The sequence below is a fragment of the Macaca nemestrina genome, chromosome 3 (genome assembly GCF_043159975.1).
Source record: "Macaca nemestrina isolate mMacNem1 chromosome 3, mMacNem.hap1, whole genome shotgun sequence".
Lineage (NCBI taxonomy): Eukaryota > Metazoa > Chordata > Mammalia > Primates > Cercopithecidae > Macaca > Macaca nemestrina.
The window spans coordinates 155,329,211-155,355,747 of record NC_092127.1 but is presented as its reverse complement, the minus strand read 5'-3'; the positions used below and the strand labels follow the sequence as shown (position 1 = coordinate 155,355,747).

General features: G+C 37.4%; 1 protein-coding gene and 1 long non-coding RNA gene across 2 annotated transcripts in view; both read left to right on the top strand.

The window, feature by feature from the left end:
* The window catches only part of LOC105487707 (solute carrier family 30 member 9), a 105,748-nt gene extending 94,852 nt beyond the window's left edge, over positions 1-10,896 (top strand). The window contains exons 17-18 of the mRNA XM_011751251.2: positions 2,226-2,339; positions 9,390-10,896. Of these exons, the coding sequence (XP_011749553.1) occupies positions 2,226-2,339; positions 9,390-9,434 (159 nt within the window). The 3' untranslated portion in view covers positions 9,435-10,896. The remainder of the gene's footprint in view (positions 1-2,225; positions 2,340-9,389) is intronic.
* Positions 10,897-20,868: 9,972 nt separating this feature from the next.
* On the top strand, positions 20,869-24,645 carry LOC139362426 (uncharacterized). The gene is made up of 2 exons (XR_011621334.1): positions 20,869-22,646; positions 23,734-24,645. It is a non-coding gene; the product is annotated as an uncharacterized lncRNA (long non-coding RNA).
* The last annotated feature ends 1,892 nt before the right edge of the window (positions 24,646-26,537 follow it).

Sequence of the window (26,537 nt, the reverse complement as noted above, 5' to 3'; positions counted from 1 at the left end):
TTAAGGTCTTAAAAAAAGAAATCATTGCAAAAACAGTTCAAGCCCCCATTTTCTCTTTCTAGATCTTATTCTTCTTCTTCCGTCCCTAGAATTAAACATTATGCTGAACCTGGTACTTGTCTTTTCCATTCAGATTTTTATACTTTTCAGCATTTTTTAGTATAATGTGTAACTTTTGAATGTTTAAAAATTGGTATAAATGGTACCTTACTGTATGCATCTCTGCAATTTGCATAGCAACATATTTTTTAGATTCTTCCATGTTAATTTATATATCTCTAGTCAATTTTTCATTGTTACAGAGTATTTCATCCTATGAATATGCTGTGATTTATTTATTTTTTCTCCAGTTGATAGACATTTGTATTACTATTAGAAACAATGCCATGGCCGGGCTCCGTGGCTCACGCCTGTAATCCCAGCACTTTGGGAGGCTGAGGCGGGCGGATCACAAGGTCAAGAGATTGAGATTGAGACCATCCTGGCCCACATGGTGAAACACCGTCTCTACTAAAAAGACAAAAATTATCTGGGCATGGTGGTGCATGCCTGTAGTCCCAGCTACTGAGCAGGCTGAGGCAGGAGAATCGCTTGAACCTGGGAGGCAGAGCTTGCAGTGAGCTGAGATCGCACCAGTGCACTCCAGCCTGGGCGACAGAGCGAGACTCCATCAAAAAAAAAAAAAGAAAGAAACAATGCCATGATTGTATTCTCACATGTTTCCTTGTTCACATATATGAAAGTTTCTTTAGTATGGTATATATATATAGATAGCTTTAAAAAGGTGAGCCATTAGGTATACTTATCTTCAGCTTGCCTAGGTCTTACCAAATTATTTTCCAAAGTGTGTCAATTTAACTTCCATCATTGCATATCAAAGTTCTTGCTTCATATTCTTACGATTGTATTGATAGAGTTACTAAATTTTTGCCAGTTTCATAGGTGTGAAATAGTATCTTGTTCTAATTTTATTTCTTGGAGCACTGAGGTTAATAAACATTGAAGTTCGTTGACCAGTGGGATTTCCTCTACATTGCTCCCTGATTTTTTCTTTCTATTTTTGTTTTATTTATTTATTTTTTGAGTCGGAGTCTTGCTCTGTCGCCCAGGCTGGAGTGCCCTGACCCAATCTCGGCTCACTGCAAGCTCCGCCTCCCGGGTTCACGCCATTCTGCTGCCTCAGCCTCCCGAGTAGCTGGGACTACAGGTGCCCACCACCACGCCTGGATAATTTTTCGTATTTTTAGTAGAGACGGGTTTCACCATGTTAGTCAGGATGGTCTTGATCTCCTGACCTCGTGATCCGCCTGCTTCAGCCTCCCAAAGTGCTGGGATTACGGGCGTGAGCCACCACACCTGGCCTGATTTTCCATGTTTTAAGTTCATTTGTATTCCACTTATAGATTTGAAAGCTCTTTATTTTATTGTGTTGTATTATTATTTTTTGATAGACTCTTGCTCTGTCGCCCAGGCTGGAGGGCAATGGCGTGATCTCGGCTCACTGCAACCTCTGCTTCCGGGTTCAAGCAATTCAGCCTCCCAAGTAGCTGGGATTACAGGTGCCCGCCACCACACCCGGCTAATTTTTGTATTTTTAGTAGAGATGGGGTTTCACCATCTTGTCTAGGCTTGTCTTAAACTCCTGGAAAACTCTTTATTTTTAATATCCTGGATACTAATTCTTACTTGTATATATGCAATTATTTTTTTCCACTTTGTAGCTTCCTTTTCTTTTTGTTGTTATACAAAAGATTTAATATGATTTTTAATTTTAATGTCAGATTTGTAATCTTTTCCTTTGTGCTTTTTATTCTTTTGCATGAAAAATCCTTCCATATCCCATTATCATAAAAATATTATCTTCTCTTCTAGTAGTTTTGTGGTTTGTTTTTTACCCTTATGTCTTTCATCCATTTCAACTATTTTAATGGTCTGAGATAGGGATTAAATTTTTTTTCTTATAGGAAAATAATTATTCTAACACTATTTATTGACTCTATTATTCCCCAATAATTTTGTAGTGCTACCTCTGTGTAGTATTGTACTCAATTTTCTTGATCTGAATTGTTTTGGAAATAGGTAATCCATTGCCTGTGGCTTAAAGTTTTAAAAATGTTCATTAAACGTAATGGTGTTTGTTATAAGGTTTTTTTTTTTTAAGGAGTCATCAGTGTACCACTATGGTTTTTAAAAAATTTATTTTCCTGTTTTCATTTTCTTTATAGGAAATTCAAGAAGTGAAAACTCCTGAAGAACTAGAGACCTTTATGCTTAAACATGGAGAAAATATTATCGATACTTTAGGAGCTGAAGTAGATAGACTTGAGAAGGAACTGAAAGTAAGATGTATTCATAAAAATAACATAATGATAATGGCAGCTATTTTTTTGAGTACTTAATCTACAGCAGACACTAAGTGCATCCATCACATGCATGCTTTAACCCACTCATAACTCCACAATGTGTAGATATTTATAAGCCAGAAAATGACTGGTTTAGAGAAGTTGAATAATTTACCCAAGGAAATAGGGAAGTTGTGATTTGAACCAGATTCTTTACTTTTAACCACTATTTTATGCTGCCTGCTTAGTTTCTAAAATAGTCAAAGGATTTTTGTTGTTATTAAATAAGCATTTTGAAAGTTCCTAGAGAAAGATGAAAAGGGAAACTTTAGACTCTGGTCAAAAGTTAGAAAAAATAGAATGTGTATCTTGCTTTTAGTCCATTTGAAATTATTTTGTTTTTGTTTGTTTCTATTCAGTTGGAGGTTATTGTAATTTATTGGTTATGTTACTGAAATACTACCTGATCTGGATTAGGTTGCCTTTTAAAATGTCTCAGTGTTCTCAAATTGCCATTTATTGGCATTTGAATTATGTTTGCAATGAATAAAAACTTGTAAATGATCTTTAATGTATATAGTTTGTTGAAGGCAGTGCTTTTTCTTCAGTTGATATTGACCATTCTTTAATTGTGTAAAAAATGGAAGGAAAAATCTTCCATCTCTGTAAGTTTTCCTTTGAGAATCTGGATATCTGATTAGATTAATACAAGTACTTCAAATAAGATTTTGTTAATATTATAGTTCATGAGCTTTATCTGACAATTTTTGAAGTTTCTAGATGAGCATTTCTCAAATATTTTGGTCTTAAGACTCTTTCATTTTTAAAAATTATTGCAGACCCCAAAGAGATTTTATTTATTTAAGTTATAGTTATTGATATTTACCAAATCATACATGAAAGTAGATAAATTTTTAAATATTTATCATTTACTTTTAAAAACATACACCTATTTAATACAAATAACTTCTTTTTTTTTTAACTAAGATAGAGTCTCACTCTGTTGCCTAGGCTGGAGTGCAGTGGCACGATCTGGGCTCACTGCAACCTCTGCCTCCTGGGTTCAAGTGATTTTCCTGCCTCAGCCTCCCGAGTAGCTGGGACTACAGGTGCCCACCAACATGCCCGGCTAATTTTTGTATTTTTAGCAGAGATGACGTTTCAAAATGTTGGCCAGGCTGGTATCGAACTCCTGACCTCAAGTGATCCACCTGTCTTGGCCTCCCAAAGTGCTGGAATTACAGGATTGAGCCACCCCACCCGGCCACATTTTTTTTTTTTTTCTCAATTGAGACGGAGTCTCACACTGTCGCCCAGGCTGGAGTGCAGTGGCGTGATCTCAGCTCACCGCAACTTCCACCTCCCAGGTTCAAGGGATTCTCCTGCCTCAGCCTCCCGAGTAGCTGGGATAACAGTCACCCACCACCATGCCTGGCTTTTTTTTTTTTTTTTTTTTTTTTGTATTTTTAGTTAGAGACGGGGTTTCACTGTGTTGGCCAGGCTGATCTTGAACTCCTGACCTTGTGATTTGCCCAACCCAGCCTCCCAAAGTGCTGGGATTACAGGCGTGAGCCACCACGCTAAGCCCACATTTTTATATAAATAGTTATATTTTCCAAAATGAAAAACGTAGTTAGAAGAGTGATATTTCACATTTTTGCAAAAGTTTCTTATGCTTGACTTAGTAGAAGACAGCTACAGTCCCATATCTGCTTCTGCCTTCTGTCGTAGTGATTTGATTGTTTGGTCGAAGAATATGAAGGAAAAGGAGAACTGTTCCTATAGCCTTTTGAGATAATTGTGATATTCTCTTTTCATATGCTACTTGTGAAGGTAGGGGGCACAGTCTACAAGACTGTCCTTCCTTCTCATACCAACTGTGAGTTCAGGAGGTTCCCTAGAGCACTTCAGGTTTGATAATTCACTAGTACTCTCAGAACTCACCAAATCATGTTATACCCATTATGGTTTGGTTTATTACAGGTAAGGGATACTGATTGAAATCAGCCAACAGAAGAAGTGCATAGGGCAGGGTCCAGGAAAGTTCCAAACATGACGTTTCAGTTGTCTTTTCTCTGTAATGTACAGTATTACTCCCCTGGCAGTGAAGTTTGACAGTAGCATGACGTGTTGCCAACCAGGAAGCTCATCTGAGACTCGACCAGAGATTTTATTGAGGCTCCATGGTTGACTGCCTAAGTGGCTGACCTTTTGTCTCTAGCCCCTCTAGAGGTGGAGCAGATACTGTGTGGTCATAGGCCCCCATCATATGTCACATTGTTAGACTGTCTGGTGGCTAATGCCCCCAGATAAACAAAGACACTCTTAGGCAGGACATGTCAAGGGCCTAGAAATTCCCTCCGGGTTATGGAGAACAAAAGCCAAACCTCCCTTTGGGTAAGATTAATTCTTTACTATACACTGTTATATTAAAATCTTTTGGTCTGTCTTTATACTCTGAATGAATCCTTTACCCATGCATGATTCTATAACATTATGAATTATTATTTTGGAAAATACTGGTTCAGTGAGGTACATAGATCTTTCAGATGTTGATACATTTCTAAATATGGGTACACAGGCTGATGGGGTGGATATGTTTTTCAACTTAAATTTTCACTTAAAAGCTTGCATTTTATCATTAGCAACAAATACTGTTATTTTCCTTGAAATAAGACTCATTTTGTTCATTTTTTTAGAAGATGCCTGCCAAATACCCAAATTTGAATAAACCGAGTTTGTTAATCTTTCAAATAAAAATATATTCTAGATTAAAAAGCAGTTTATTCAGCTCACAACTCAAGCAATCACAGAAGTACTTTTACATACTTTCCATTTTGTCACAGGATTTTAAAAGTGAACTCAAAGGTTGAGATTATCCTTGTACAACGGATACATTTGCTATTTCATGAAAGACTTTTTAAAATGAAACCGGCTTTTTTTCTTTTTTATGTCCAGTGTGGGACAGTAGAGACAATGACTACTGGTATGGTTCGATGCCATTTGCCTTGAATTGTGCAAATGTGCAAGCAGTTTTACCCACCATTGTTTTTATGCCATCAGGAAATGTCAGCATAGTAAAAAAAAGAGAAAAGAATGTCTTAGAGTTACTATGAAAATAGTTCTGACCTTAGAGTCCCCCTAAAAAGGTCTCAGGACCCCAGCAGTCTTTGAACTGCACTTTGCGAACAACTAATGTATATAAAATGTGAGACGATGGTTATTTTTGTGCAAGGTAGCACAAGATTGAATAAACTTTGCTCTTTATTCTATTTGTTTTTATTTTGCTGGCAAGGAAAATAATGGACTAAATATTTGCTTTACATTTTAGTAGATACAAGAAATCAGAAGCCAGATTTAAGAATAATCAACAAATTGGTCATTATCACCTATATTTACTCTTATAACAATCAGACCGTATTGTTTTTGTTTAGTTAACTTTGTACTTTAAGTAGAGGCTATTAAATCATTAAGAATGTTTTTGAATTATGTAAGTGTTTCAAACCAGTAAGCTAAGTATAATCCATACATTCAGTTGGGAACATCTTTGGCTAAGATAATAAAGCATAATTAATCTTAAGTCAAAGGACATCTTCATAGTTGAGGTGCTAAACCAAAAGGGAATGCACGAATGTAATTGTTTTTCCTAGTCATGAAAAGAAGCTGATTTTCTTTTGAAAACTAAAACTTTGTTCACTGGCATATTCCTTCATTTTTAGTATCTCATGGTTGCCTTCCAAGTTTAAATTGTGATTATTTTGGAAGGTCACACTCATTTATGTAATTCTGTAGCAGTAGAGCCACCTCTGTTGAGTAATGCCATTGAGTGTTGAAATAGACTATATTTTTGGCTTAAAATTCCAGAACTTGTGGCTGGGCATGGTGGCTCATGCCTGTAATCCCAGCACTTTGGAAGGCCAAGGTGGGTGGATCAGCTGAGGTCAGGAGTTTAAGACCAGCCTGACCAATATGGTGAAACCCTGTCTCTACTAAAAATAGAAAAACTAGCCGGGTGTGGTGGCAGGCGCCTATAGTCCCAGCTACTTAGGAGGCTGAGACAGGAGAATTGCTTGAACCCAGGAGGCAGAGGTTGCAGTGAGCCGAGATAGTGCCACTGCACTTCAACCTGGGCAACAGAGCAAGACTCCATCTCAAAAAAAAAAAAAAAAAATTCTAGAACTTGTATAGTTCTTTGTAAAGGTGTTAAAAATAATAGAGACTTAATTCGTAGATTCCCATATTACAAGATGGGAAGTACAAAATTAATATAAATATATCTTGTTATGATTTTAAAGTTCTTTGATCTGTTAAACATTTTTTTGTCCTATCTCTATATTTCTTTCTTCTATCCCTCCATTAAGTTTTTTGTTCATGATGATTAATGGAAATTAGTTCATTGGGAGACTGCTGTAGCATTCGTAAATTCCTTATAAATAATGTCTGAATTAAATGCTCTGTTCTTTACTTTGCCTCTGTTTCTCCAGTTTCTCTTATAGCATTGTTTTTAATGAATCTGCAGCATTGCAAAATAAATTATGTAATTTGGGTTTTAACTCTGTGCAAGTATTGGAATAAAATCCTCATGGTGTGTAAAATAGCCTAATTGGTATTGAGCAATGTAAGGAATATAGTAGATTTTAAAGTATTTGTTGAATAAGTGAATGAAAATTTTATGTTGGATACCAGTTATTGATTTTCAGTTCTGTTCCATAAATACTAGTTTCTAGTATACACATGATATCTTGTTAGGCAGTGAACATTGAGTTTTAAGGATATTAATTATATTTACTCATTCATTCAGCATATATTGTGTGCTTTGTATTGTGCACATACATTTTTACAAATTTGATTAGTTTACTCTGAAAATTTGATTTTTAAAAGCAGAGCCAATTTTTAGGGTTTTTTTTTGAGATAAAGCTTTTATTAGTACACATTTGTTTATATTGTGCTTTTTAGATAGAATAATGTCAAACTTTCAATGAACAGGTAAATTTTTCAAGTCATATTAGGATAGGTAAGAGTTGATTGGAGTAGGAAGATAAAATTTAGTTTCATTTTTGTTTGGAGAATTTTATTTTTAATTCCATATTGAGTTTACAGAGTTCTAGAGACAGGGAATGGTTTTAAATAAGGAAAAGGTTGAGAACAAAAGGGTACCCTCCTTGTTAAAAGGTCCCTGGTCATTCTCACATTAGGATCTAAGAGGAAGGTACCCCCAGGCACACTTGAACGACACTAGTTATAAGAAAAATCCCTGTGTGCACTCAATAGAGTGTTCTTGCTGGAGCAAAACTCCAGTATTCTGCCAGATTTTGTTTTTATGACTGGATGCCTTTAATACGAGTAATATGCACATGGTCCTAGGATATTACTTTTTAAGCTAGGAATTATTAATCCTAACTGAATCATTTACAGGAACTTTTCTCCCCTTGTGATCTATTTTTGCAATTTTTATCAAATAATGCACAAAGTTTATAAAGTCAAATAGAACTGAAAAGATTATAACAGAAATAACTATCACTGCCTCACTTACCTCATTACTTATATTTTAAGAGATAAAATAATTTTTAATACTTTTAGTATGTATTTACTGCCATATTTCTATATAAAAGTCTTACACTACTTCTCTTGATTTAACAGTATTTCCTCTTCAATAGGTGTGGTAATTATACACTACTTTCTGTCCTCCCTTCTCACAGTATTGATATATTACATTTTATTATATTTGTAATTCCCCTCAAGTTGATTTAGGTGCCTTTCCTTTGTGCACTCACAGGAAAAAGAAACCCCAAATCTTTACTTTGCTCTGTGGTAGCCGAGTATTGTAATTGGCTACTTAATTTACCCGTATCACTTCACTACCAAACATAACTGAAGGCAAATACTGTTTGTTCCCAGTTCATTGTCATATACACTTCAATGCCTGGCACAGAGTAGGCATGTAATAGTAGACAGTATTGGTTGTTATTGAATTGAAGTTCCTTAAGCTAGCATATAAGATTTTTAGTAACCTGATTTCTGCCTGTCTTTCCAGCCTCATTACCAACCCTACCCTTTTTGCAGCTTCTGTGCTAGCTATACCATAGTGCCATTGCACACTTTGCAGGCTGTCTGACTTTGCTGATGTTGTGTTTTCTGTCTAGACACTCTTCATTATCTACCTGGAAGGCTCACCATATGCAGACCTAGCTTAGATATTATACCCTCATTGAAATCTTTCTAGATCCCATGAGCAAAATGGCTGTCTCATTTTTGCTCCTAGTGTTATTATTTAGTACAGTGTAATAGGAGCTTGGGGTCTGGAATCAGGTCTGGAGTCAGGCCTGGAATCAGTCCTGGTTCCATCACTTACTAGCAGTGTGACTTCAGACAGGTTAGTTAATTTCTTCATACTTCAGTTTTCCCAAGTATAAGATGGAAATAATAATTAGGTTATTAGGCTTTTAAAACACACATACATGTGCACATGTAACACAGTACTTGATACTTCAGTAAGTACCCAATAAATGTTAACTTTTTATTATTAGCTCTAATACTTTAACTTGTAGGTGGTTACTGCTATGCTTGTCTCCCTAGCTAAACTGAGGCACTTAGGGTCAGAAACAGTCTTATTTAATAATCATAGCTCTGTTTTCTAGCACAGTGCCCGGCCCAAGAATATATGGATTGTTGCTGAAGTATATAAAATGAGTGGTTGTCAATTTACTCTTTCTGATTATTGCTTTTCAGTGATTTTCTTTTCACCACACAAAAATGTGTATTTCCAGTGCTTTGCAATGCTTGGCATGTACTAGATCCTTAATGCATTTTTGTATTAACGAACACATGAAAAAACTTAGGAAATGTGGGACTACTTATTGTACTGTTTATAGTATGTCTATTTACCTATTGATCTTTTTTTTTTTTCTTATGCAACTGTTTCTCTTATTAGTATGCTGTAGTGAAATAGTTTGCAAATGTTTTCATTGGCTCTAATGATCAAGAGGAATAAAAAGAAACAAGATTTTATTTTGCTACAAATAATGTGGTGGTGATTTTTCTTTACAGAAACGAAATCCTGAAGTTCGACATGTAGATTTGGAGATACTGTGAGTTTGATGGAATGAATCACCTGGGTGGGGACCTTGGAAACAAGTTTGTCCGTCCACTCTACAAAGTTTCCTCCTCTCCTACACTGAAGGACTCAGTGCCATGCAGAAGCCTTTTTTTTTTAAGATGAAGGAAATATTTTATGTAAAGAGCAATTCAGCAGGACACAGAACTAAAACTACTTCTTACATCTAAGAGAGACACTACAAGTTGAATCAATTTGCAAATCATGTTTTTATGCTTCCATAGGGAACATTTTGGTTATTTAAATTGTTCATAATGTCCCATATTTCACCTGTTCAGTGTATACTGTACTTTGCAATCATCTTTCTTTTTTTCACATTGGTAAAAATAAGTGACATCCATAGGATCATGATTTTTAATTTGTTGCCACTGAAGATTTCACTCCATCAGAATCTGCCAATCTTGAACGTTCTGGCTAAATCTTGGTATGTAGTTTTTAAACAGTCACTCCGTTTCAAAGTCTATATTTCCTTATAGAATGTGGAAATTATTTCTCCATACTTTGTGATTTTGACCTGAGTGCTAAGAGAATCACTCTCCTTACCTAGTTATCTACAAATGTTCATTCCAGAAATGTTTAGTTACTGAATTGAATGACGACATCTCAATATACACTTTTAGGTCATAGTAGTTGCCACTTTGTAAAATTTCTTTTTTCTTCTTTGCTCTTTTCCCCTTATTTGGTTTAATTTTTAATGTTAGGAGGTACAGTCCTAGATGTTCCCATGGGCCAGTGTGATGACTTTTTTTTAAATGAGGTTCAGTACCGTAATGTTTATTTACTGGGAGATAATGCATTTACAAACATTTTAAAATTCTGTAAAATGGGTTAGAAATATTTATAATTTTACAGGCAGGACAGCATTTGACTTTTAATTTATTTAAAAGGCGGCACTACTTATGTAAATCTGAGCTGTGGGATATTTCTTGCTTTAAGAGAGACAGAATCTCTCACTGAAACTCATGGTCATGATTTTGTATAATATAGTTCATAGTGTGTCTGTGAGTTTCTTCCAGTTACAGATGGGCATTTAGCATAGAATATTGACTATAACATGTAAGTAAATAGCTTTCTACTGACCCTAAGTTATCAAGGTGAAAAAAACATGCAATTCAGTAATTGAAAATGTGGTGAAAAGCTACAGCTGTCATCATCAAAACAACTCATAACGTACTTTAAAATGTTCAGGTAGCAATGAGCATTGTTTATATGAGAATGGCAGCTGGGTGATCTCTTTGCTGAATAAAAGAGTTGTTAACATGTGGACACAACTGCCTGTGTGAGATCTGTGTCTTAAAACGTACTGAAATGGAAATTTATGAATTATTACAAATTGTAATGCTGGAAACAAAAAATAAATCCTTGGTTAAAGGGTTTGTAATGGTGATTTTTGATCTAGAAATCTCATTTACTGGAAAAATTACAAGCATTTACATTGGTTTTTTTGTGGTTTTTTTTATTTTACTGTTTAGAGTATTTTGCATACTGTACATTTTAAGTGAAATAACATTCCAGTTTTTAAGATAGAAAATTGTGTTCTACATATATATATATATATATAATTTCATACTCTATTCTTAAAGTTTCAAATTCCTTACCCCTTCTTTACAAAAAAAAAAAAAAAAACCTTGTTTTTTTTTACCTGTTACAATTCACTCTATACTTTTTTCTTCTTCCTTCCCCTTTACCACTTGCCATTTGTTACTTCATGTCATTGCCATATGGGAAAGTACCAAATTATATCCAGTTTCCTCTTAGTGATATTACTCTGAAAAATTTCACAAAGCCAGACAAGAATAATTAACTCATTTTTTCCCCAAGATGACCCTCAAAGTTAATGTGCAGCAGGTATTCCAAATGGTAATTTTTTTTTAGAATTCCGTAAAAAAAGCCAGTTTCTGATATTTCTTTTTAAATCTGATTTTGGTTGAGGTCATACCATTCTTAAATAATAATTGAAGGTTTATATTGCCATTTTTTCTAATTCTGTTTTGCACTGATAAACTTACATAAAGTTTGTTTATGTAAAATAAGAAATAAAGGAGTACAACATATCAAGGAATTTGAGTATTTATGTGGAATCAGGAAATTTTTCTAGAGTCATTGAATTTTAAAATCAGAGAATTTGAGCTGGATATGGTGGCTTATGCCTGTAATCCCGGCACTTTAGGAGGCTGAGGCAGGAGGATTGCTTGAGCTCGGGAGTTCAAAACCAGCCTGGACAACACAGCGAGACCTCATCTCTACTAAAAAAAGTTAGCCGGGTGTGGTGGTGTTCACCTGTGCTAGTCCATTCTCACACTGCTATAAAGAAATACCTGAGACTGAGTAATCAAGAAAAGAGCTTTAACTGGCTCACGGTTCTGCAGACTGAACAGGAAACAGCAGCTTCTACTTCTGGGGAGGCCTCAGGAAACTTTATTCATGGTGGAAGACGAAGGGGAAGCAGTCATAGCCAGAGGAAAAGCAAGAGGCCCAGGGTAGGTGCTGCTCTTGTAAACAACCAGATCTCATGAGAACTCGCTATACAGTACCCAGAGGGGAGGGTGCTGAAGTATTCATGAGAACTCCGCCCCCATGATCCAGTCACCTCCCACCAGGCCCTACCTCCAACACTGGGGATTACAATTTGGCATGAGATTTGGTGGGGACACAGATCCAAAGCATATCAGCACCTGTAGTCCCAGCTACTTAGGAGGCTGAGGTGGGAGGATCACTTGAGCCCCAGAGGTCGAGGCTGCAATGAGCTACGATCGTGCCACTCCAGCCTGAATAACAGGGTGAGATCCTGTCTCAAAAAATCAGAGAATTTGGATCTCTTTCTCCAAAAATAATGTTATATTTAGTTTCTCAGGTTTCTTGTTATTTTACCAAATTACTGTTTCTTTGTATCTATTTCGGCATATAGCATTTGAATATTAAAGCATATAAATCATTTTTAAGAAAAATATTCTCTGCAGGAGAATAATTACAAAAATAATCCTGGACAGAGAGGAGAGGCAGTCAAGGATCTATGATGGATTCCTACTTGCCCAAAATTAAAATCTAGGATTTATCAAACGTGAGGTATACAGTGGTCCCTGACTTACAATGGTTGCATTTAAGAATTTTTGAGTTTATGATGGGTTTATTGGCACATAACCTCATTAAGTCAAAGAGCATCTGTACCTACTTTTAGCTTTGGTTCAGAATGGATCTCTAATTCACTGTAAGTAGCAGGCCCCAAACTCTATATAAGATGGCACAGTTTTCATCATAGCAGTGGGAGGATGAGGGGTGGAGATTTTTTTTTTCTTTTTTTTTGAAACGGAGTTTCATTCTTGTTGACCAGGCTGGAGTACAATGGCACAATCTTGGCTCACCGCAACCTCTGCCTCCCGATTCAAGTGCTTCTCCTGCCTCAGCCTCCCGAGTAGCTGGGATTACAGGCATGCACCACCACGCCCGGCTAATTTTGTATTTTTAGTTTAGACAGGGTTTCTCCATGTTGGTCAGGCTGGTCTCGAACTCCCGACCTCAGGTGATCCGCCCTCCTCGGCTTCCCAAAATGCTGGGATTACAGGTGTGAGCCACTGCACCCGGTGATCTGTTTTTAAGTGGACTATCCTGGGGGCCTATAGTACCCAACTCCAAAGAGGTAGGTTCCTGAACATATACTAAAGAACCCGTGAGATAAGATCAGATGGAAAAATTTTCAAGATTTTTCAAAAGCAAAGTTAATCCCTGCATACATCCCCCTACAAACACACACATACTGCAAAGTGAATAACAAAATATCATTTAAGGCTTGAGTTTTTTGTATATGGCTTTCAGTGTTACCTTATCTCATAATTTAGATAATGATTTTTGCTAAAATACCATCTAAAGAGTTTCTAAGTTTTAAATCTGATGACTTTTTGAGGAAGAATGCTGGGAACTACAGAAAACTGCACAGGCATTTAGAATTTGTATTATCTTCTTAGATTGCATTTGTCAAGCTTTGGCAGCATTTCTTTTAAACGTGATGACCCCCAATTTGCCAAACTGTCAGAAGTCAGTGAAGCAAAGAATCGAAGGTAAAATGTTGATTCAAAGATTGTCTCCCCTAAATCCTTCATTCCTGTCTCTGAAATGGAACTTTGGAAGGCATTTATATAGAAGATTAGTCTGAGAGCCTTTATATTTGCATGTTAAGTTTACTTGCATCCTTAGACTTGGCTTTATGCAAAAAGAAAATTTCATTTGTTACATTGTATTTCATCTGATTTCCCTGGCACATTAACATGGTCCTGGCCCCTCAGGATACTTTTTCCCTTAATAAATGTCATATGTAAATAAAGGCAACTCATTTATTAGTTTGGGATTTTTTTTCCCTTGAGAAATAAATGTTGAACATAAATTCTTCTTTACCTCATGTGCTAAGAACTAAACTCTATAATCTGATATATTTTACCCTAAAAATTATGCCTATGTTTTTGAACAGAATTTGTTACTCATTCAGTGTGCCTGTTTTTAAGATCCTTTTTGGTCATACAAAACCTAACTATAATAACTCTTAATCATTTTATAATCGGTTTCAGTTTAAAGAGAATTATTAACTTTTTGGTTTTACAAAACCAAACTATAATAACTTAATCATTTTATAATCAGTTTCAGTTTAAAAAGAACTGTTATTATATACTGTTTATTAACATATTAACTATTAATATGTGTTTGGTAAAACAAAATCTGGAAAGTTATATTCCTTAGTGATATATATTATCACTATATTTTGACATACCTAGATTTTAATTAGGCTGTTTTGTTTCAGATGTGTCTACAAGAGTATATTTAGAGAAAAAAATGCAAAATATGGGAACATCAAAACCCTCAACCTAAGGCCAGCCTGCACTGTAATCTAAATTGAACTCTATATTAATCCTGTAGGAATTCCAACTGTATTTTCTTTTTCATGAGAAACTAAACCAAAGTAATTTGGTATTTTGAGAGGGTATAATTCCCTCCCAAAATTCAAAACTTATTGAAAGTAGAACCACTACAGTTTATGATTTGCACAGGAAAAGAATTGTATATGTCATTAAGGCCCAAAATAAAACCCTTTGAAAAGGGTTTTAAATAGACTGAAATATATACTTGTTAGTATTATAATAGCCATTAACAATATTTTGAGGTCTGTTTGCCAGGTACTGTCTTACATGTACACTTTTTTTTTTTTTTTTTTTTTTGAGACAGAGTCTTGCTCTGTGACCCAGGCTGGAGTGCAGTGGCACAATCTCGGCTCACTGCAAGCTCCACCTCCTGGGTTCATGCCATTCTCCTGCCTCAGCCTCCGGAGTACCTAGGACTACAGGCGCCCACCACCACATCCGGCTAATTTTTTTTGTATTTTTAGTAGAGACGGGGTTTCACCGTGTTAGCCAGGATGGTCTCGATCTCCTGACCTCATGATCTGCCTGCCTCGGCCTCCCAAAGTGCTGGGATTACAGGCATGAGCCACTGCGCCCGGCCTACATATACACATTTAATCCTCACAAAGAGCCAGTGAAATGTGGTCTGTAATTCACATTTTTGCAGATGAGGAAACAGATACAGTAGTTAATATTAGTGTTTGAGGCTACTCATCCAATAAAAGGCAGAGTCAGAATTTGAACTCTCAAGGAAGCTTTCTGCTAAACAGAAAAGCCGAAAAGAAGTAACACTGTATAAAAAGTAGAAAGGAAATATTCATTATATTATTATACAGTCACCTAATTTATATTCAGTAGTCAGAATAGTTAGCTAAATCTAACCCAGACCTCTTGGGACAGGAGGATGACCGGTGGGGTAGGGCATGGATCATTGAGTTGTTTTTTTTGGGTGGGAGGATTTGGGGGGTTTTTTGTTGTGTTTTTCTTTTGAGATGGAGTCTCACTCTATTGCCAGGCTGGAGTGCAGTGGCACGATCTCGGCTCACTGCAACCTCCGCCTCCCAGGTTCAAGCGATTCTCCTACCTCACCCTCCCGAGTAGCTCAGACTACAGGCAGGCACCACCACAGCTAATTTTTGTATTTTTAATAGAAACGGGGTTTCACCATGTTGGCCAGGATGATGTTGATCTCTTGACCTCGTGATCCTCCCGTTGGCCTCCCAAAGTGTTGGGATTACAGGCGTGAGCCACTGTGCACGGTCCTCATTAAGGTTTTTACGGATGCTGAGGTCTTGTCTGTTATTTTAGGCTATTTTGTTTTGTTTTGTTTTTTAGACATAGTAGTCTCGCTCTGTCTTCCAGGCTGGATTGCCATGGCGCGATCTTGGCTTACTGCAACCTTCGCCTCCCAGGTTCAAGCGACTCTCCTCTCTCAGCCTCCCGAGTAGCTGAGACTACAGGCACCTGCCATCTTGACCGGGTAATTTTTGTATTTTTAGTAGAGATGGGGTTTCACCTTATTGGTCAGGCTGGTCATTAACTCCTGACCTTGTGATCTGCCCGCCTCGGCCTCCCAAAGTGCTGGGATTACAGGCGTGAGCCACCGCGCTGGCCTATTTTTTACATGATATTTATTACTACCATGGATAAACATATCCAGAAGATAATATTTTGTTCAAATGTCAGTCATTGATTTGAACCATGTAGGAAAGAAATTCAGGGAGAGGTGTGAAAATTAGAATTAATCAGAAGTTTCAAAAATATAGTTATCCCAGCCGGGCGCAGTAACTCATGCTTGTAATCCCAGCACTTTGGGAGGCCGAGGTGGGCGGATCACGAGGTCAGGAGTTCAAAATCAGCCTGGCCAACATGCTGAAACCCTGTCTCTATTAAAAGTACAAAAATTAGCCGGGCGAGGTGGTGTGCAACTGTAGTCCCAGCTACTCAGGAGACTGAGGCAGGAGAATTGCTTGAACCCGGGAGGCGGAGGTTGCAGTGAGCCGAGATCATGCCACTGCACTCCAGCCTGGGCGACACAGCAAGACGCCGTCTCAAAAAAAAAAAAAAATTTATATATATAGTCATCCCTTGGTATCTGTAGGAATACCCTGTGGGGATATCCCTGGGATATCAAAATTCAAGGATATTGAAGTTTCCTATATAAAATGGCATATTTGCATATAACCTACACACATCCTCAAGGATACTTTAATCTCTATTATAATAGCTAACACAATATAAATGTTATATAAGTAGTTGTCATACTGTATTGTTTAGGAAACAATGACAAGGAAAAAAGCCTGTTCACGTTTAGTACAGACACAATTTTTTATTCATTGAGTATTTTCAATATGATGTTGGTTGAATCAGAGATGCGAACCCATGGATACGAAAAGCTGACTATATTTTATAATTGTACTTGAATAGATAAAACATTCACATGATTCTAAATTCAGAATGTTCAAACAGATTTATAGGAAACATTCTCTCAACCTTGCTCCCAGCTATCCATTTTCTTTTCCCAGAGGCAACTAATGTTATAAGCTTGTGATATATCCTTATAGATATTTAATGTATATATTCATATATACATACATTTATTATATATTTCCCCTATTCCACAAAGATGATAAAATAGTATATATATTAATGAACCTTCTGATAATTTAAGTACACAGCCTATTTCCAGAGTTGTGTTTACTGAAAATTACTACATCAACAGGAAGTAACACATAATATGCTTTACCGTATAGTAGCCACTAGTGACATGGGGATATTTAAATTTAAATTAATTACATAAAATAAATTCAGTTCCTCAGTTGCATTAGCCACATTTTCATGTGTTCAGTAGCCACATGTGGCCAGTGACTGTGTTGTACACTGCAGATATAGAACATTTTCATTATCACAGAAAGTTGTTGTGGACAGTCGTGATGTGGTGGATTAAAGTAATCCTAATCTCTCTTAATATTTGAGAGTGTCTGTACAGTGCACAACATTAGAGTGCCTGGTTTTTGTTGTTGGAGGCAGGAGGATAAAATTCTGGCTTATCTCTTAGAAATGTATCAATACAAATAGCTCTTGGGCTATAACTTAAGGCTACCAACTGGTAAGCATTGCTTTCAGCTAATACATTTCTCATGTTCAAAATGAAGAATTTGAATTTGACTTCCTCTCATTCAAATGCATACTATACATTCTGAACATTAGGGAACAATTGAACCCTACAAAAATGTTCTTGAGCCATCAAAAATTCTTACCCAAGTTGATAAATTATGATTCTGAATGTTCATGTTAGTTTATCTTGTGGCCAAGCAAAGGGCTAAATAAGTATGATACCATTCATCACGTAAAGGTCTCAGAGATCAAAATATGGGATTGGTGGGCCCAGGTGGTGAGAAAGGAAGGAGGTGCAGGTTTACCACACTTTTTTTTTTTAAATTATACTTTAAGTTCTAGGGTACATGTGCATAACGTGCAGGTTTGTTACATATGTATACTTGTGCCATGTTGGTGTGCTGCACCCATCATCTCGTCAGCACCCATCAACTCATCCTTTACATCAGGTATAACTCCCAATGCAATCCCTCCCCGCCTCCCCCCTTCCCCATAATAGGCCCCGGTTTGTGATGTTCCCCTTCCCGAGTCCAAGTGATCTCATTGTTCAGTTCCCACCTATGAGTGAGAACATGCGGTGTTTGGTTTTCTGTTCTTGCGATAGTTTGCTGAGAATGATGGTTTCCAGCTGCATCCATGTCCCTGCAAAGGACACAAACTCATCCTTTTTTATGGCTGCATAGTATTCCATGGTGTATATGTGCCACATTTTCTTAATCCAATCTGTCACTGATGGACATTTGGGTTGATTCCAAGTCTTTGCTATTGTGAATAGTGCCACAATGAACATACGTGTGCATGTGTCTTTATAGCAGCATGATTTATAATCCTTTGGGTATATACCCAGTAATGGGATGGCTGGGTCATATGGTACTTCTAGTTCTAGATCCTTGAGGAATCGCCATACTGTTTTCCATAATGGTTGAACTAGTTTACAATCCCACCAATAGTGTAAAAGTGTTGCTATTTCTCCACATCCTCTCCAGCACCTGTTGTTTCCTGACTTTTTAATGATCGCCATTCTAACTGGTGTGAGATGGTATCTCATTGTGGTTTTGATTTGCATTTCTCTGATGGCCAGTGATGACGAGCATTTTTTCATGTGTCTGTTGGCTGTATGCATGTCTTCTTTTGAGAAGTGTCTGTTCATATCCCTTCCCACTTTTTGATGGGGTTGTTTTTTTCTTGTAAATTTGTTTGAGTTCTTTGTAGGTTCTGGATATTAGCCCTTTGTCAGATGAGCAGATTGCAAAAATTTTCTCCCATTCTGTAGGTTGCCTGTTCACTCTGATGGTAGTTTCTTTTGCTGTGCAGAAGCTGTTTAGTTTAATTAGATCCCATTTGTCAATTTTGGCTTCTGTTGCCGTTGCTTTTGGTGTTTTAGACATGAAGTCCTTGCCCATGCCTATGCCCTGAATGGTATTACCTAGGTTTTCTTCTAGGGTTTTTATGGTATTAGGTCTAACATTTAAGTCTCTAATCCATCTTGAATTAATCCATCTTGAATTAATTTTCGTATAAGGAGTAAGGAAAGGATCCAGTTTCAGCTTTCTACTTATGGCTAGCCAATTTTCCCAGCACCATTTATTAAATAAGGAATCCTTTCCCCATTTCTTGTTTTTCTCAGGTTTGTCAAAGATCAGATGGCTGTAGATGTGTGGTATTATTTCTGAGGACTCTGTTCTGTTCCATTGGTCTATATCTCTGTTTTGGTACCAGTACCACACTTTATACAAGAAATAAGTTCCTGTGCCAGGCGCGGTGGTTCACACCTGTAATCCCATCACTTTGGGAGGCCAAGGCGGGCGGATCACGAGATGGAGACTGTACTGGCTAAAACAGTGAAACCTCATCTCTGGTAAAAACACAAAAAATTAGCTGGGTGTGGTGGCACGTGCCTGCAGTCCCAGCTACTCAGCAGGCTGAGGCAGGAGAATCGCTTGAACCCAGGAGGCGGAGGTTGCAGTGAGCCAAGATTGTGCCACTGCACTCCAGCCTGGCTGACAGAGTGAGACTCCATCTCAAAAAAAAAAAAAACAAAAAAAAGAAAAATAAGTTTCTGGACATTGTGTAAATTAAATATTTCTAAATCTATTTTTAGATGCACTAGAAGAGTTCACAATTTAAAGAAATCCTCCCGTAATGTATGATTATTTCTATTTTGTTAAATCTATTTAAAAGAGATTTTATAAGATGAATTCTAGATTACTCCTGGAACTATGGCAGATCACATTGAGGTTAAAAGAGCATTAAGAGATTGGGTGATAGATGGTCTAATATCATCACTGCTTGAAGTTCCAAGGAATTACTCAAATTGATTGAATTTCCTTATGACATTTTCTATATGGATTGACAGCCCATGTCAATTATTGAACACTTACTATATGCAAGCTATGACATACTAGATGCCCATGAGGCCCTTAGAAGATGGAAGATGATGGCAGTGTTGTCAACCAGATAATCATTCCTGATGGTCACCGTGGGGGATGACCCATCCTGATAATCCCCTCATCCAATAACCAGGACAGAATTACTCATGGCTGTGGCCTCTTGTCATTCTTGAGGTCAATAAGGCCTGCCTTGATCAGAACCAAGCAATTCTTCATCCATCATGGCCCAGTGATTTCAAGTATAGAAGATGCTGGGACCCTAATTTGAGTCCACTTAATGGGAGGTATCCTGGGAAATGGCCATAATTAATTTGTGTTTGCTTTTCCAGGTTTCCTTAAGCTTCCTAAGTTTCATAATGTATAAGATATTTACAGAATTCCTAAATTTTTTTAAACATGCTGTTATTTCTCCCATCTTAGAAAAACAGACTAAAACACCACGACCACGCTGCCACACACACAATGCGTAAAAACAAAAAAATCCTTCACTTATTTTCTCATTTATTTACTTCCCTTTACAGCAAACTCAAAGGAGTTGTCTGTATTTGCTGCCTCTGTTTCCTTTTCTCTGAAACCCATTCCAGTCAGGCTTTTGTCACTCTCTCCACTAACCCTGTCCTTGACCTCCATACCACTAAATAAAATTGTCAATCTTAGGTTCTCATTTTGACCTGTCAACAGCATTTGACACAGTGAATCTGGCTTCCAGAATTCTACTCTCTGGGTTCTCCACCTACCTCTGTGGCTACTCCTTTTCGGGTTTTTTTTGTTTGTTTGTTTGTTTGTTTGTTTTTGCGGGGGGAGAGTCTCGCTCTGTCGCCAGGCTGGCTACAGTGCAGTGGCACAATCTTGGCTCACTGCAACCTCCACCTCCCGAGTTCAAGCGATTCTTCCACCTCAGCCTCCCTGGTAGCTGGGACTACAGGTGTGCATCACCACACCCGGCTAATTTTTGTATTTTTAGTAGAGACCGGGTTTCACCATGTTGGCCAGGCTGGTCTCGAACTCCTGGCCTCAAGTGATCTATCCGCCTCGGCCTCCCAAAGTGCTCAGATTACAGGTGTGAGCCACCATGCCCAGGCTTCAGTCTCTTTTTTTAGGTTTCTCCTCATTTCCATTACCTCCAAACATTGGCATATCCCAGGACTATGTCTTGTCTTTGTCTATATTCATTCACTGACTGATTCAGTCCTATGGCTTTCAAAAAAGAAAAAAAAAAAACAACGAAACATTATTTATTGAAACCTTGATTCTCCACCTCAAATCCCAGAATCAAATGTCCAGCTGCCTACTTGACATCTCCAGGTTTGAGATAGGCATTCCACTCTGCTGCTGATGGGGGTGTGAGGTAGGCCCAGCTATGTCGGGGGTACTATAGCTGAAGATATTAAGAGTGTGGAAAAATACGGCTGGGCATGGTGACCCATGCCTGCAGTTCTAGCACTTTGGGAGGAGGAGGTGGGTGGATTGATTGCTTGAGGCCAGAAGTTACCAGCCTGGTCAATATAGCAACGGTTTGTCTCCAGAAAAAAGAAAAAGAGTCTGGAAAATAGTCATACCCTTTGACCTATTTATTCCACTTCTAGAAATACAGCCTAATAAAAGAGTTGCTTCAGTATGAAAAAATTAGGAAACATTTAGGGGAATAGTTAAATAAATTATGGCAATTATAGCATATTTGTAAGGTAGGATAGAATACAGTCTTTGGAGGCATTTTTTGCAGGATATTTTATATGGCAAAATGCTTATGATAGAGAAAAATGTAAAAATACACATCTTGGGCTGGGCGTGGTGGCTCACACCTGTCATCCCAGAACTTTGGGAGGCCAAGGCAGGAGGATTGCTTGAGCCCGTGGTTCAAGACCAGCCTGGCCAACATGGTGAAACCTGGCCTCTAAGACAAAAACATACAAAAATCAGCCGGGCATGGTGGCACGCACCTGTAGTCCCAGCTATCTGGGAGGCTGGGGTGGGAGGATTGCTTGAGGTGGGAGGAGGTGGAGGTTGCAGTGAGCCAAGATGACGCCACTGTACTCCATCCTGGGCAACAGAGCAAGATTGTCTAAAGGAAAAAAAAAAAAGAAAAGAAAAGAATATACATCTTGCAGTTCAAGTTGTTACTGCTAAGGTTTGAGATTGGAGCGGGACATAAAAGACATTTTTATGAACAGGTATTAGTTTTTTAAATTTTAAAAAGTGCTTAAGATTCATTTTCTAGTGAAAAAACAGGATACATAACTATATTCAGAATAATTTCAATGTGTACATAGAAAAAGGATCAAAAGCAAATACACTAAATATTAACAATTTCATACGTGGATAATTTTTATCTTCTCTCTTTTTCTGTCATTTACAGATTTTCTACAATGAGTTTGTCTTTTATAATAAAAAGTTAATTTAAAAGGACAAGCAATTCAGGCTGGCACAGTGGCTCACACCTGTAATCCCAGCACTTTGGGAGGCTGAGGTGGGTGGATCACCTGTGGTGAGGAGTTCAAGACCAGCCTGGCCAACATGGTGAAACCCCGTCTCTACTAAAAATACGAAAACGAGCCAGCCTTGGTGTTGGACACCTGTAATCCCAACTACTCAGGAGGCGGAGGCAGGCAAATCGCTTGAACCCAGAAGGTAGAGATTGCAGTAAGCTGAGATCACACCACTGCACTCCAGCCTGGGTGACAAAGTGAGACTCTATGTCAAAAAAAAAAAAAAAAAAGAAGAAGAAGAAGAAGAAAAAAGGACAAGCAATTCTTCAATCTTGGGATAATTGAAGATATTGAAGTGTCATAAAACTAAGGTGTGAGAATTTTTGAATTAGAATTTTAATTTTAATACCTACTTTCAAGAGGAGGTAACAACCAAAAGTTTTAAAGGGAAAAGACTGAAGATGAGCATGTTTCTTTGAATTATAAAACTTGGGTTTAATACCACTAGACTCTAAATTTCCAACCCTAGTAATATGGCATATGCTGTTGGAACTCAATGTGGTCGTTTGCTCAACTTTTTGTTGATAAAATCTGAAATGATCTTAAATCTCACTGTGGAACATCATAAAAACAGCATATATGTCAGAGAAGAGTAGGACAATTGTCCTATTAAGTTGGAAAACTGAGAAATAAAATTTAAAAATAGACTTCCATTATTGCATTCATATGACAAATCCTTTTTGAGTGTCTGTGTCACTGGGCACTGTGCTACCTCGTAACTACCTAGACAGTTGGGGTAGGAAATCCTCCTTGGGGAAGTACCCTTTGTAAGGCCAGGCACAGAGAAAAACAAGGGTGAAGAGGACATGTACAAATAGATGGCTACTGACTTTCAGTTGATAACTATGTCTAATTAGGTGAATACCATCTTATTCTAGCAAGAGTATCAGAGTGCGTTCATTCCTGAGGACCCTTTCCCTGGTGTTGAAACAAATTGTCTCTAGCCTTCAATATGAAATAAATTCCCTTTTGCCACATTTCTGCCAAATCTGAAGAATCACAATGGATGAGTCTCATGCCTATTTCAAAAATGGTATAGAGTCTCTGGGGGTTCAGTATATTTAACTTGTTTCCTCATAAGTGTGACTTTAAGATATCGTTTCATGCTGGAGTTGTAAATTGTGATTTATCCATTCTCTGTAGAAAAATAAATTGAAAAAACTACAAAACCCATTTTTATTGTAATTTTTCTTACTGAATTTTAGATACAGCTTTAAGATTATTTGGTAAAAGATGAAAGGAAAGGTGGGTGTTAAACTCAGATTGAAGCAATTTAAGATTTTATAGGCAGTTATATTTGATATATAACTTCTCAGTTTATTATAAAGTGGGAAAAGGTTGGATCTCTAAAAGGAAAAAATATATGTTGCAGCTGTTTCCGTCTTATTTGTTCCATAGGACTCTCTTACAGCCCCAGCCCTGCAAGATTCCTCCAGGGGTCTCCAGCTACCTCCATTCCTTTGAGGACTTTGTGTGTCCAGAAGACAGGCCCGGTGTTGCAACAGGACCTCCTATCGAGGCTTGGCAATGTTTTCAGATTAGAATTCAATTTTCTTTACTTAATTTCTTGATACCTATCTCCAATCCAAATAAACTTAGCTACAATATTTTTGAAGATTTACACTCCTAAACACTTAATTCTTGAATTAATTTTTCCTTAATAATGATAAGCTTCACTATTTAAAAAAATTTTTTTAATCAACTCATAATTGTACACATTTATGGGGTACTATCTGATGTTTCAATATATGTATACATTGTGTAATGATCAAATCAGGGTAATTACCTTACCATCACCTCAAACATTTATTGTTTCTTGGTGGTGAGAACATTCAAAATCCTCTTCTAGTGATTTTGAAATATACATTGCTAACTATAGTTACCCTACTTGCAATAGGACCCAGAACTTATTCCTCCTATCTAACTGTAACTTTGCTCCTGTTGGCCAATTTCTCCCTATCTCTTCCCCTCCCTTACCTCCCACCCTTCTCCCCCAGCCTCTGATAACCATGGTTCTACTCTCTACTGCTATGAAATCAACTTTTTTAGATTCCACATATGAATGACATCATGTGGTATCTGTCTTTCTCTATCTAGCTTATTATGCTTAACATAATGTCCTCTAGTTTCATCCATGTTGTTGCAAATGACAGCATTTCCTGTTTTGTTATGATGAAATAGTACTCCATTGTGCATATATACCACATTTTCTTTATCTATTCATCTGATGATGGGTACTTAAGTTGATTCCTGACCTTGGCTCTTGTGAATAGCGGTGCAACAAACATGAGCATGCAGATGTCTGTTTCACATACTGATTCCAATTCCTTTGATAAATAGCTAGTGTTGGGATTGCTGGGTCATGTGGTAGTTGTATTTCTATTTTTTTGATAAACCTCCAAACTGTTTTCCATAATTACTATAATAATTTACATTTCCACCAACAGTGTGTAAGGGTTCTTTTTTCTCCACATCCTCATGAACACTTGTTATTTTTTGTCTTTTTGGTAATAGCCATTCTTACTGGAGTTAGGTGATACTGTGATTTTGACTTGCAGTTCCCTGATGACTAGTGATGTTGAGTATTTTTTCATATACTTATTGGCTATTTGTATGTCTTGTTTCAAGAAATGTCTATTCAGGTTTTTGCCCATTTTTAATTGGATTTTTGGGGTTTTTTTTGTTTTGTTTTGTTTTTTTGCTATTGAACTCAATAGTTTGAGTTCCTTATATATTCTAGATATTAACCTCTTGTCACAAATGTTTACAAACGTTTTCTCCCATTCTGTAGGTCGTGTCTTCACTCTGTTGATTGTTTCCTTTGCTGTGCAGAAGCTTTTTAGTTTGCTTTTGCTGTCTGTACTTCTGAGGTCAGAAAAACTCCTTGCCCAGACCAATGTCATGAAACATTTCCACTGTTTTCTTCTATTAATTCCATAGTTTCAGGTCTTACAGTTAAGTCTTTAATCCATTTCAAGTTAGTTTTTATACAGTAATCCCCTCTTTTCCATACAGGATACATTCCAAGACTCCCAGTGGATGCTTAAACCATGGATAGTACTAAATCCTATTTATACTATGCTTTTTCCCATATGTACATGCCTATAACAACATTACATTTATAAATGAGGCACAGTAAGAGATTAACAACCATAATAAAATCAACCAACTATGAAAATATACTGTAATAAAAGTCATGTGAATGCGGATTCTTTCAAAATATCTTACTGTGCTGTATTCACCCTTCTTGAGTGTGATGATAAAAGGCCTACATGATGAGATGAAATGAAGTAAATGACGTAGGCATTGTGCTGTAGCGTTAGGCTACTACTGACCCTCTGAAGATAGGTCAGAAGGAAGATCATCTGCTTCACTGATCCTGGATCACTGAACGATGATGTTCACGACAAATAGGCAGGTAGCATATACAGTACAGATACATTGGACAAAGGGATGATACATGTTCCTGACGGATGGCATGAGATTTCATCACACTACTCAGATGGGTGAGCAATTAAATCAAAACCACAATGAGATACCATCTCACCCCAGTTAGAATGGCGATCATTAAAAAGTCAGGAAACAACAGATGCTGGAGAGGATGCTTTTACACTCTTGGTGGGAGTGTAAATTAGTTCAACCATTGTGGAAGACAGTGTGGCGATTCCTCAAGGATCTAGAACCGGAAATACCATTTGACCCAGCAATCCCATTACTAAGTATATACCCAAAGGATTATAAATCATTCTACTATAAAGATGCATGCACACGTATGTTTATTGCAGCACTGTTTACAATAGCAAAGACTTGGAAGCAACCCAAATGCCCATCAATGATAGACTGGATAAAGAAAATGTGGCACATATACACCATGGAATACTATGCAGCCAAAGAAAAGAAAGATTTCACGTCCTTTGCGGGGACATGGATGAAGCTGGAAAGGATCATTCTCAGCAAACTAACACAGGAAAAGAAAAGCAAACACCGCATGTTCTCACTCATAAGTGGGAGTTGAACAATGAGAATACATGGACACAGGGAGGGGAACATCACACACTGGGCCTCTCAGGGGGCGGGGGACAAGGGGAGGCATAGCATTAGGATAAATACCTGATGCATGCGAGGCTTAAAACCTAGATGACAGGTTGATGGGTGCAGCAAACCACCATGGCACATGTATACCTATGTAACAAACCTGCACA